Source organism: Corvus hawaiiensis, chromosome 13, assembly GCF_020740725.1.
Source record: "Corvus hawaiiensis isolate bCorHaw1 chromosome 13, bCorHaw1.pri.cur, whole genome shotgun sequence".
NCBI classification, from domain to species: domain Eukaryota; kingdom Metazoa; phylum Chordata; class Aves; order Passeriformes; family Corvidae; genus Corvus; species Corvus hawaiiensis.
In genome coordinates, this window is record NC_063225.1 from 6,029,954 (window position 1) to 6,043,237 (window position 13,284).

Below are 13,284 nucleotides of genomic sequence, written 5' to 3' on the forward strand. Positions count from 1 at the left end.
TTGTCCTGTCCCTCCATGGGCCCTGCTCATGGCTCTGTGGCAGCTCAGGCTTTGAAGAAAAGGGGTTGCTGTGCAGAGTGAAATAACTTTCCCTCTCTCTTCTATCTTCTCTCTTCCTACTTGATGAGGTGAAAAATGAATCATTCTGAATATGACAGATCAAATCCCTCATTCAGTTTCTCTGAGGTAAATCCCATTGAAAACCATCTTTGGGGAATAAATTCACTGCCAGATACCAAGGACCAGTGCATCACACCCAGCACACACATCCAGGACACACTAAATTTTTTTTGCATCATAGACATTAGAAAAAGCAGCTAGAAGAAGTCAAATCATTATTGGCAAATAATTTATTCAGCCATAGTCACGAAGGAATTAATCTTATCCATTATTCTCAAACATGACTCAACCAATTCCTGGAAATAACACAGCTAAAGCTTCTAGCTCTGAGCTGCAAACCCTAAGATTTAAATTCTTATTTAATTCCACAGCTCTTTCCCTCTTGTTATTATGTTCAACAGTGTGCTGCTGCTGTTCGTGTGCCAATGATACAAGGTTAGAAGGCTTAGACAGTTCAAAATGTTCTCTCCGCATCAGTAAAGCTAAAATGTACAAAGCAGCTCTTACAACTGAGAGCACTCAGGCCATCTGGCACAGTGGCTTCAGTGTGAGCTCCCTGCTCCAGGGCTCTTGGCATCTACCTGGACATCAGCCACCAGTGAGAGTGCCTGCGCTGATCCCAGTTCCCTCTGGGATGCAGCCCCCCAGATCACCAGTATTCCTTGTGTTCAGCTCTGGGGGACTGAGACTGCCAGAGCAAAGGATGGGGTTACAGAGCTGAGTGTGGGCAACTCTGAAGCAGAGCCCTGTGCTGGAGAGGCTGAAGGTGGGGTTGGCAGGTGTGACGACATAAATAGAAGTGTGTGAACATGGAGCTGAGCTTCAACAGAAATATATGGGATTTTCTGAAAAAAGGAAATGGATTTTCCATTGTATTTTCTCAGTTAAGTAAAATAATGCCCTGCAAGCATGACTGTGGGATTTCTTCTTGGGGTGGGTTTAAAGCTAGGAGTCCTCTCTGATCTGGTAGTTTAACTTCACTCAGAAGTTAACAAGACAAGGAAATATCTTAACAAATGATCCTTTCCCAATATCTTAGGATGTAGATCCTGTGGGGGTGCCTGTTTCTCTACATTTACCTTGTAGAGGATAATTTAGGCTAGATCACAGAATCACAGAATGGGTAAGGTTGGAAGGAACCACTGGAGGTCATCTGATCCAACCTCCCTGCTCAAGCAGGGTCCTCAAAAGAGCATCATTCAGCATTGTGTCCAGAGGGCTTTTGAGTATCTCCAGGGAAGGAGACTTCACAACCTCTCTGTACAAACTGTTCCATTGCTCACTCACCCTCACAGGAAAGAAGTTCTTCCTCATGTCCAGATGGAACTTTGTGTGTTCCGGTTTCTGCCTCTCATGCTATTTCTTGGCACCACGAAGAAGAGCCTGGCTCCATCTCCTTGACACCCTCCCTTCAGATATTGATAGACATCAACAAGGTCCCCTTTCAGTCATCTCTACTCCAGATGCCTAACTTCTAGGAAGCTAAAGTTTGTGGAGATGAAACCTGTCTCTCATAAGTAATTCCTCAGCTAGTGTGCACCTTCCTTACAATTACTTCATATAAACCATATTTCTTTCACTCTTTATGAAAAGAAAGTATTCAAAGCTTTCCTAAAGCAAAGACATATGTTATCCTCTAAGCCAATTAGGCAATAAAAGAAAGGAATTAGATCAGCTTGACAAATCCATGTTGATTCTCTTTTACCACCTTCTTATCCTATAGCAGCTAATGAATTGTTTGTTTCATAATTTGTTGAGGTTTTTCTGTAGTCACTCAGCTTAACTGGCTGATTTAAATTTCCTGTCTCTTCTTTTTTATTTCTATCTACACAAGCAAGTACCCTATTTGCCCTTTTCAACTCTAAAGAACCCTCTTGATGCAGGAGAAGTTCTTGAAGTCCATTCCTAACTGTTCACAGACTGTTTTCCTTGGACAACCTGCAGGGGAATTCCTTCCGGTCAAGCAGTTTGAGTTCACTCACTCAGTGTAAGGGTTCCTCAATTTACACCCCTTTGCTCTGGCCCATTCCCATTCCCCAGTCAGTGAGACTTCTGCTGCATTTATCCAGCACCAACTGTTTTGGTGATAAGGGGAGTCAAAACGGCAGTGACGACTCCAACCCTTTGCACGTGCTCTCCTTCTCTGGTACACAGTGCACACTTTTATTCCTTCTAGTATATTTATAGCATATTTATAGGATTTCTTTTTCTTCCCTTGTGTGTTTGTAGCCACTTCTAGTTCATTCTTTGCCAGGACCCTTCTGATTTCATCCACACATCTTTTGGTATCATTCTCTTCTCATTCCTACTCTGCTGCTGCTTGAACTTTTAAAATACAATTAATTTCTCATTTTAAGGTGCTAATGAGGTCCTCACACACTTTTAGTGTTTTCCTTTTGTTCTGTTCTTCTCCCTGCCTTTGGAGATCTCATCATTGCACCTCTGCTCTAATCTCTAAGTCAGTGCTTGCTGGCCTGTATTCCTTTTTCCTTGACTCAACCTACCAATTCCCTGATGTTTCACAGCCAATTAATCCTTCTTCTGCTGTTCCTACTTTCTCTTTTCCATGTGTCTGGGAAGCTGATTAACTCATACCTTGGTATATGTACTAAGGCTTTATATTCTTCCTGTTTAGCCCTTACACTCCTAGCCCTTGGGCAGAGACATTTCAGATGTTTACCAGATTGCTCCATTCTTCTCCCAAGTGCCTCATTTTCACCTCTATTAAATTTCCCATTTTCCCAACTCACTAACCAGCATGCTGCCTGGTTCTTGGAAGACTGCTGTGCTGTAAAAAATCCAGTCTTTTTGTCAACACTGTCCGTGCTTTCACCTCAAGGATTTGTCTGCCCCACCTGTGCCACCTTCCACAGAGACCAAAGGAAACACAGTGGCCCCTGGAAAGGAGGTAGCAGTGATCCCAGTAATGGGCAGGATTTTTATTTCAGTGATGGCAGATATATGAAGGAAGCAGCAATTAATTCTTCCTGTTTGCCTTCTCTAAGGATATCAAATTGTGTTGTAAACACTGGAGATTTAAACCTCGCTGTGACCCCTTTCACTGAAAATAAATATTAATAACCCCACTTCACAGACTGGGAAACAAACACAGAAAAGCGAAATGACTTTTTATGGAAATGCCGAGGCAAAGGCAGGAGCTGCCAGAGCACACACTGGAAACCATTCAGGGAAAGCCGTCAGTCAGGCCTTGAGGAGCAAGGGGGCAAAAAACAGGGTTGTGATTGCAATTACATCAGCTGGTGAGGAGCCAGCCCCTCAGTGCCCAGAGCTCAGTTAGCCAAAGGCTATGGCAGTTTACTGACACGGGAGTTATTGCCAGAGCATCCAACTGATGACTGTTTCTAGTGGTAGATTTGTCTTCCCTCTCACTGGTCCATGCATGAGCTACAAGCAGCTTAATTAAAGGCTAAAAAAGCCCCTGATGCTAAAATAGCTGCCTTGCCATCTTTCTGGAGATCTTGCTAGACTGAGATCAGGGCACTTCCTTCTGCATTCTCCTTTCTCTCTCACTCCCTCCCATTCGATCACTTATTAAAAGTGAAATAAAAGAAACAGGAAAAAGAAAAGATGAAGAAAGTAGCCACAAACTGCTCCATCAACAATAATATGCCATGGATCTTCCAGGACCTGTCTGAGGATGTGAGTGCCTGGAGAGGAAGCCCAAGGCCAGGAATGATAGAGGCTCAACCGTCATGAAAAGCACTCACAGACCCCAGAGCCGAGCACACAATGCAGCGCTGAGGATACGGACTTGGCTGCCGTTTATGGAGTGGGGAATACAGTGGCAGATTTATTCTACAGTAAAGAGGGTTGTTTCTTGGTAGCACTAATACTGACACATTCTCTGGGGACGGAAGAGGATGCACAAATAGGAACAATTCTCCCATTTCTCTGCCTGTGTCTCCCCCAAATGCTCCCTACTCCAATTCCCTCCTGCTCTCTTCATTCCTCTGCCTGCGCTGAGTCCTCTCCTTCCTCTCTGATTTATACCTTGTTTCTTTAGCCTTGTCCTTCATCTTTTCCCAATGCAACTACATGGACAGGGTTTTTAGTTCTCCAAGATTTTGCATATTATCTCCAACTGGAGCCTTGTCTCCAGCCCTCTGCCTGGAAAACCATACAAGCGTTCTCAAACAGAGGGTCAAATCCTGCTCTCCCTAAAACAAGAGTGAAAATTTCCACACTGCAAGGACCAGGCCATGGGACAGGATAGGCTGATAACAACCTGCCAGGAGAGGCTTTTAATATTATCCAGCACAGCTTAAAGAGAAATGTCCTAACAAATCATCACTGCACATCATTGAAGTGGGAAGCAGTGATGGAAACTACCACCGCACTCCTGCACAGAGTAATTACAGCTCCCCTCTCATCAGCTGAAATCAGTACAGAGCAAACACCTGGGCAGTTTACATCCCATTTTCCCCCCCTCCTTCTTCCAAAACCACACACCTTCACTACTGTATTTGCCATTTGTATCTCACAATGGAACAGAGACTGGGAGCACAAACAAATTGGTCAAGAGCACATAAGAGATCTGTGGCAAAGAAAGAAATGTAATATGAGTGTTGCAAATTGCTGCCAAACAGTCTCTGACTCGGGCTTTGCATCTCTAAGGGATGGATAGGGGCAGTGGATCTTGTCCAAGGACAGATAAGACAGGAGATAGCTCTGTCACCCACATCTCTGCTCTTTGGCAGCAGGAGAGAAGCAGTGGAGGAGCAGGGCTGTTGTCTTTCCCCCTCCTTAATCTGCTTCCTGCCTGCTTCAAAAACAACCCAGTGCACGGTTGTTTATTATTATTATTATCACTGTTATTTTCCAGAGTGCTGTAAAACTAGGGGATAGAGCACTCTGACAGCCTCATAACAAACAGCAGATAAAACTAATTAGATTTTGTTCTTCCTTCAGTTTGCTGACTTGATTCTTTTTCTTTTTATTGTTTAATTATTTATTTTCTTAGCCCAGAGGTTTACACTCACATGTATTTCACTAGACACTGGCAAGGCATCCCTGGGATCATCTCTGACAGGAAAGGGCTATTGTGGCCAGGAGACCCAAGAGCTGGTGAGGGGCTGAGACAGAGGGTGCAGTGTAGTGCAGGGCTCCTCACAGCATCTTCCACCCACGTCATGTAAACTGGTGAGGGGAGGAAGGAGAGCACAGCCTCTAAGAGAGTCTAAGAGACAAAAGGCATCAGTGAAAAAAGTTAAGGTGCCTGGCAGGAGCCCAAAACTGCTGCAGCAGTGGGAACCAGGCTAGTGCCTCTAAGACACCATCTCTTCTGGCCATTACAGGAATATTTGGCTTGAGTCTCAACCTGACAGCCTTGCTGACTTTTGAGGAACGACAAAACGGTGGGGAGCAGGGCGACTTGCCTCTCCTCCCTCCCGCCCTTTCTCCATCGGCAGCTTCCAAATTCTTTGGGATTAGCTAGCGACAGCAAGAAAAGGCGCTGCTCTCACTGCTCAGCACTTAGCAGGCTGAAGTGAGGTGACGGGCCCCGGCGCAGGGGACAACGGCTCCATTCACTGGGGGATACCAATCCAGAATTACAAGTGTGCAAGAATAAACAAGGCTGGAGTTAATCTAAAGTTGTTTTACACTCTGTTTTATTAAAGTCAATGCACTTCCGTTCCTCTGTGCAGCGCCTAGCTCTGCTTAATTACCATGACTCAGGGAGAATTTTAATAGTGTGGAGCGCGCAGTGCACATGGAGGCATTCTCCTGACCTCTAGAGGTCTGTCAAAAGAAGAGGAGCATCTGCTCCCTGTAGAAGTACCTGGGAAAAAGGAGGCAGCCCACAAAACTGCTTCTCCTGAAGTTATCCAGGTGCCATCCCCAAGTGGTTGGTCACCCACCTGTCCTGCTGCACCTTCTCAGCAGCAGGCTGACCACCCTTGGGCTGGAGGGTTCTCCTGGCCACTGCCTTCTGCAGCACTCTCGCTACTTGCTGACAAGTTGTTTGGCACAGGTGTGGAATGCTGTGGGAGAAGAGATTGACCAGGTGTTTCATATCACACAGCAGCATTTATACAGGTGTGCTCAGTGTGCAGGGACATTTTGCTCCCAGCTTAGCTGCTGCATTTGGATCCCAGACACTGAAAACCCCCTAAGGGCCTTTGCCATCTCCCTGCCTCCTGCAGCTCCTAGCACAGGGATCTCTGAAATGGTGGTGCTGCTCGTACACATTTGGCTCCAAACACACAGGGAAGATACACCTCTGCTTTTATTACATTATGACAACTCTCGCACAGTTTAGTCACCAGGGCAGAATTTTCCCACTGAACTGAATTCCCCCCCTCTTAAAAAATTCAGAATGAAGCAGCTAGAAAGCCAAATATTATGGCCAAAATATTGGTATGTCTTTAAGGAAAATGCTGATTTAAGATTTCTTTTTCTTTGCAATAGGGTTTACCACTGGCAAACCTTGGTAAGTGCCCTTCAGCTACTGTCGTGGCAGTGTTGGTACAGAAAGCAGAGTGGGTGCAAATATGCACATTTGCAGACACAGATATGTACAACAGTAGTTTTTACTCCGTGTTCTGGGGATGTGCTGAATGCTGAACATCCCACAGCATGGCTTTTGTATGCTGCAGTCAGGACCTAGCACACTGTCAAGTTTTTGTCATGCCTACAAATGTTGGATTTTTAAGTTAATTATGCACATATATTGTTTCTTTATTAATAAGCTTTGAAGCAGTATTATACAAACTATTATAATGGGAACACCTGTTTCACCTCTTTTGTGTCCCTTCCTGTGAGCCACCCTTTTATTAAAATTCAGTATTGTGTGCAACAAGCTGCACGCTAAACCAAGCAGAAAAGGACATCTGTACAGAGGCACACACCACGCCTAATGAATTAGTTTGGGCTAAGAAGCTCAGCTTCTAAGGACCCAAGCTGCCTGTCTTTTGAGCAGCATCATAGAGAGATAGAGACTCAGGGAACTCTTATGTGCTAGTGAAGACTTTAAAATACATGGGTACTGAAAGCCAAGCAGGACAGGAAGAAGATTTTTATCTAAAGAGCAACCTCCTGCTGGAAAATATTGTCTAGGTAGTCTGAGGAAAGGTGTTCAGAAACACATCAGAGTGTTTCTTGTTCTGCACTAGGAATTCTCTTCACAACCAGCATAAAACCAGGAAGATGACATGGTGCTTTTAACCAAGCATTAGTATTAATAATAATGGTCACTGGTAATCACTGGAGTCCTTGCAGGCTGTAATGCTACAACACACTGTACATTCATCCTTGTCCTTGAGCCTCACAAAGCAGTGGAAGAGTTGGGAGCCTCTTGCATCACACAATTAGTTCCATTTGGATTCAGGGCAATTCCCCATTTGCAGCAGCAGAGTCTAAGACACATGGGAAGATCAGGCAACGTGAAGTGTGACATGAAGTGACTTCATGCTTTAGGGATATAGGGCACGTGTGTGGATTCTCAGTCTGTGCTGGATTCTCAGGAACTGGGAGACAATTTTAGGAGAAATCTAATTTTTCTCCATTTGGGGATTAAAGGAAATGTTTTGACTGATGCTTGGGCTAAATTCACTCCTGGGTATTGCCACCATCACTAATCTATTGGTGAATTTAACTCAGGTTTCCAGAGGATCACTATGTATTGTCACTGCTGTTCTTAGTGTGGGACACTGGATTTCCCACACTGTTCCTGAGATACAACCAGCTCAGAAACATGCAAAGCCTGACCCAACCTGTTGAATGCACTGCAAAAATTCTGACCAGACAGAAATCAGTGACATGCTCTACCGCTCAAGAGAAATGAAAGGCAACAGAGAGCTCTGGTGAAAGGCATCAATTACTGTCACTTCTCCAGGAAAAGGCTGCCTAAAGTTGGAAAAAGAGAAACATCTCTGATACCTTGGTCTCAAAATACTATTCCCTAAGTCAGTCTGTATGAAATCATGTACTAGAGGCAGCCATGAAACTGGGGATTATGTTCAGGAATGGATGATCTCACATAGTACCACCCGGGCCAGTGGCCTCTTGCTCTGCCTTGTGTACAAAGCGTAAGGAGTCATTGTCAGCAGATGTATGTATTCAAATTACACAAACATACAGTCATCTTTCCATTCAGAACCGGAGCAACACATCTGGGAAGGGTGCTGAAGCTGGCAAACAGGCAAACATGAGCAGTGACACATTCTCTTGCTGCTCTGCAAGTCACAGCCTGGTTCACACAGGACTGCCCTCGAACCCACTGTACAGCCCGAGTGCTGTTGAACCCAGAGGAAGAGCTGCACTGTTGGGTGCTGGCTGGCTGGAAATGTAGAGTCCCCTCAGAGCCCTGGAGCTGCATGTCTGTCCTGTGGTTGCTCCCTCATCTTCTGTCTCGCCTTCCACCCACGAGAGGCACTCCTGGATCTCTTGGTCTAGCTCCGAGAATTCCTCTTCTCCGTCAGAGCTACTGGCAGTGTCATAATCCATCTCTTCTGCACAAGGAGGTTCGTCATCAGACTCCAGGCTGCTGTTGCTGCACCTTCTGCAGAAAAACCACAAGAGAGACTGGACGTCACCAAAGGAGGGGGTGTTCTCAGGGGAAGAGCAAGCAACAGGGAAATGCTTTTTCTGGGTTCAACCTTGACTCTGTTAATAAGGGACGAGGTGGCACTCAGCAAACTCAGGTGGGTCTCTGTGTCTGTCTCAACAGTGAGAGTGATAAAATGAAGAGTGATACTTACTGACCTCTCAGGAGTAAAGCATTATTATTCCCATCACTATTACTGCTATTGCTTATACAGAAACAGTGCTTTACATACAGACAACACCATTCTTGCCTTGAGGCACTTACGAGGTTACAGAAGCTGAATTATAGCAGAGAAGAAGGTATTCAGTTTCCAGAAGGTTGCTAGTTTAATCATCATCTCTCTCACTGTAGTTCCACATTTAGTGTAAGACCTAATTAATCCAGGTGGTTGAAGTGCTTTGGCATCTTTTCCTCCTGTTCTGTGCAAGCTCAGAGCACTGCTAACAAAAGGCAGCACAAGCAAAAAACTGAGCCTCTTGGATCTTTAAGCACGCTGGCTCAGGAGGGAAGAAGCACCAGGAGTGGCTGTATTTTGGGAAGAACATGGAAAGGCTTTGATAGCGTGAATTCCTGGGGAAGGGCCAAATTCAGAGTCAGGCCTGAATGGCCGAGGAAAGACTCTAAGTGGATGTCACAGCCATGTCATCTGGCTCTCAGAAAAGCAGGTTACCCCACCTTGGCCTCCTGCATTTACTCAAAGGAATGGTCACAGCGGATTTCCTCACATGCCCACTTTCAATGCACACTGCATGAGGTTTGCCTGATGCAGTATTTATGGCAGAACAGTGACCATTAGACCATAGCTCTGGGGGTCCTTCTCCTCCCAAGCTGCCCACTTCCCATCTGGCCTTCAGCCCACAAGGGCAACTGGATAATCCTTTGACACCAGAAAGAAGCCTGTGATTTCAGTGTTGTCTGGGTCAGAGCCTGGATGAATCAGGGGAGCAGATACTGTGTTTTTCACCTCCAGGTCAATGTTTTCAATCAGACTCAGAGCAGGGGAATGTATTGCTTTGAGGGACTGGGAAAGGAATAATAATATTCCACCTCTGGGCCAGAGTTTCTAATTTATCCTGAGCTGGGAAGAATGAATGGCTTGGCAGATGGAACATACACAGCTTTAATGTGTGGTCTGCTCACTTACATGTCAGTAACCAGAATAATCTTCCAGCTTTCAGCTGTTTCACAGCAGTGCCAGCAAGTGAGGTTTCAGAACATACCAAAGGTGTAAAGTATTGCTTTTGGATATATTGATCCCTCCCCTCTTCTGCACTCCAAGAAAGGTGTAAGATTTTCCTAGGTCTGAAACTCCAGATCTTAACTGCATACAGACTGCTCTGCAGCAGAAACAAGCAGTGTAAACCCACATCTCCTTCTCAGGCTGATCTCTGGCTTAGTTTACTTCAAAGGCTGGGTATAAAGGATTTTCTGAAAGCTTAATAGAGCTGTGCAGCTTAAAAATAAATAAAAGAATAATTATGCACTTTTACAGTTTCTGGCTCTACTTCAGTCTGCTTAGAAAATCTGGGTCAGGAAGAACTCATACTGAAAATGAGGATGTGACATGAAACAAAACAAACAAACCAGGACAGTCCTCCCAGCACAAATAGCAACAGCAGTGGTCCCAGCTGAGTCTGACCAGTGGGTTTGATTTCTTCTTTTATTTTTCATATGCAGGCATGGCATGAATTACCATGATACTGAGTACCTATGATAATGTTCAAAGCTGACTAAACCCAGGGGAACCGGAATTTTCATTTATAAGCCTTGCTTTTGCAGATTTGCAATCAAAAAGAACCAAAGCATACCTACTTTCAATATTGTACTTGTACATTTTGAAGGAGCTGCTAATGCCATTGGGAGAGAACAGAGCTGTCTCCCAGCTCACTGATATTTTACAGATGGAACATTTTGCAGCCTAGGAACCAAAGGTCAAACATTTGCGTTAACAGGATAATTGGGGGAAAAAAGGGTCCCTATTATTGTTTAAATCTGGGAAGCCAAATAACAGGGTCTTCTGAGTTTTTCAATAATTTAAGTGATTTCAAGACTGCCTTTCTGACAAAAAGGGGAAAATCCCTCCTACTGCAAAACCAGTTTGCTAATGAAGGGAAATCTGGAAGACAACAGAGAATGAAAGACAAGAAATGTACAAAACTGCCATTTCTTTACATTGAAGACTGCAGGGATATTCTTTAGGAAGCAAGCATTTATTCATAAAACCTGTGTAATGGACTTCCAAAGCTCTCCCTTGTTGTCTGCCTGCACAGCACACAAAACACCAAGACCACGATAGCTCAATACTGGGGCAGGTGTGCCACAGGAAGAGGTTCCCCACAAGTGAGGATGGGCTTAGACCCTGCTTGGAGGTCAGGAAAGACTTTCTTCCTCATTAGCTTTGCCCTTTGGTCCTTTGCTATGACAGGGATCAGCACTGATCAGCAGTTAGCACTGATCTTAGTAAGGGTTTCTCCAGCCTGGACTGACACCCACTGGACCAGAGCCACCACCACAAGTCTCACAGTGAGCTACCAAACAGCAAATAGATGGTACCAACCTCCCCCTGCTGCCAACACAGGCTGCAGTCACACTGCTGACTTAAAAGTTGAGAAGCTCTTTATCACACTAACAAACTCTACAAACCAGTTTCACCTCTGCACTATATGGAACTTTACATCCCAAAAATTCACTTTCTGCTGCAGGAAGATTTAAAACACATTACAAAGCAACACAACAGGGCTGGTTCCAAGCAGCAGGTTCTTCTGAAAGGGGAGAGGTGGCAGCATGTGGCACATGGAGGAGCCAGCCAGTGCCACCAACCAAGTGCCAGTCCTTGCATGTGGTTCTCCACATCACAGAGACCAGCTCCTTCCATGCAAATGGTGAAACATGGTAAGGAACAGGAATGCTAACATGTAAACTATTGTTTTCTAGCCATAGCCAAAAAAAAAAAAAAAAAGACACAACACCTACCCAGGAGACATGAAACATTTATCAAAGAATAATGATGTTGTCTTACAGAAGGTAAACAAAGAGGAAAACCAATGACACTACATTATAGAACTCCAAGACAAATATAGACTGTGAATACCACTGAACATGAGCACAGTGCAGAAGAGAGGGGGGAAGGCTGGTAATATATTCTACAGCCAACAGTCCCCCAGCTATCACAATAAAACGTGCACATTTGGTTGATCTTCAAAACCTATGGCCTTGTAGCCCCCATCTATTCCAGCTGATGGGAGCCACAGCAGCAATTTGCAACTTCATGATGTGATAAATAGAATTTCTTTGTTTTGATTTTTAATTTGCATATTTACTCAGATATGACAAGCTTAATTAGTTCTCCTTTTCTATGTGTGTACATTTTTTTATTTGCTCACTTTTGGAAAGCAAGCAAGATTTAGTTCCCTGTAAAATAATTGTGGGGTTTTTGCTGACTTAATGTGAGGAGGAGAAGGAGAAGGAGAAGGAGAAGGAGAAGGAGAAGGAGAAGGAGAAGGAGAAGGAGAAGGAGAAGGAGAAGGAGAAGGAGAAGGAGAAGGAGAAGGAGAAGGAGAAGGAGAAGGAGAAGGAGAAGGAGAAGGAGAAGGAGAAGGGAGCCCAGTGCCTCCTTACATGTCAGCATAACTGGAACTTTGTGTCATGGCTGGAAAACACTTCTTTCAGGTGCTTACTGTCAACACCTCATTCTGAGTCAGCCTACTAGATCACAGCTGGACAGAAACCTCTCAAGTCAGCTGTCCTGCTGAGCTACACTTCAGAACACACACTCTGTAGCTGTGGTGATAAACTATAGCTACACACTGTACCTGGGGATGAGTGGCGATCTCTCTTCCATACATAATTCTCATCCACTTGTACATGCACTTCCAGGGAATGGAGAGAAGTACAGAATCCCTAAGTAATTTCTAGAGATGTTTCACTCACATTTTGCTTGCATGGCAGGTTACTCACTCTCTGTGTATTCTGCTGGCTGGATCAAAATAGAACTTTTCATTTTTTCTGCTGGAAAGAACGGGCACTGACAACTGTCCCTCTTAGGGAATCTGTGACTACAGCTCAGGGTTTCTGCTTGACCTTCACTTGACAGGCCTCACAGTTGCAATGCAGTACAAAAGAAAGTGGAGCATTTACTTTTTTTTCATATTACTCCTCTCACTCTTGAAATTTGTTGCAGCCTTGCCAGGGGGAAACTGGAAGTGGGGGGGAGAGGGTTAAATGCATCACAGGAAAAGGAGGAAAAAGCTGAGGCTGGAGACCACTGCTGGTCATGGACATACCAATGATTCTCTCTGAAGGATGTATCAACAAACAAGCAAACATGTCCTCAGCATCTCTCTGCAGTGAAAAATAACCTCCCAGCATATTCACCCTGTCTGTAACCCTATTTTCTCATTGTGTTAAACCTTCTCTCCATCATGGTGTGCCCCAATCCTTTGGAAGCTGCCCAAAGCAGGAATGTGGCCGTGTATAATGAGCCAAGCACATCTCTGATATAGTTCATAGACTAAATAAGGCTGGAAATAGCTTTATTGAATTTTTTCAAGAGATGAGACATTCTTGTGTGTGAAGAGAAAACAGGAAAAATATTTTTG

At 44.6% G+C, this 13,284-nt stretch overlaps 1 protein-coding gene across 1 annotated transcript in view; it reads right to left on the reverse strand.

Annotated features, from left to right (window-relative positions):
* Positions 1 to 335: 335 nt before the first annotated feature.
* AGBL1 (AGBL carboxypeptidase 1) overlaps positions 336 to 13,284 on the reverse strand; it is a 272,244-nt gene continuing 259,295 nt past the window's right edge. Inside the window, exon 23 of the mRNA XM_048318195.1 lies at positions 336 to 8,641. Coding sequence (XP_048174152.1) covers positions 8,335 to 8,641 — 307 coding nt within the window. The 3' untranslated portion in view covers positions 336 to 8,334. The remainder of the gene's footprint in view (positions 8,642 to 13,284) is intronic.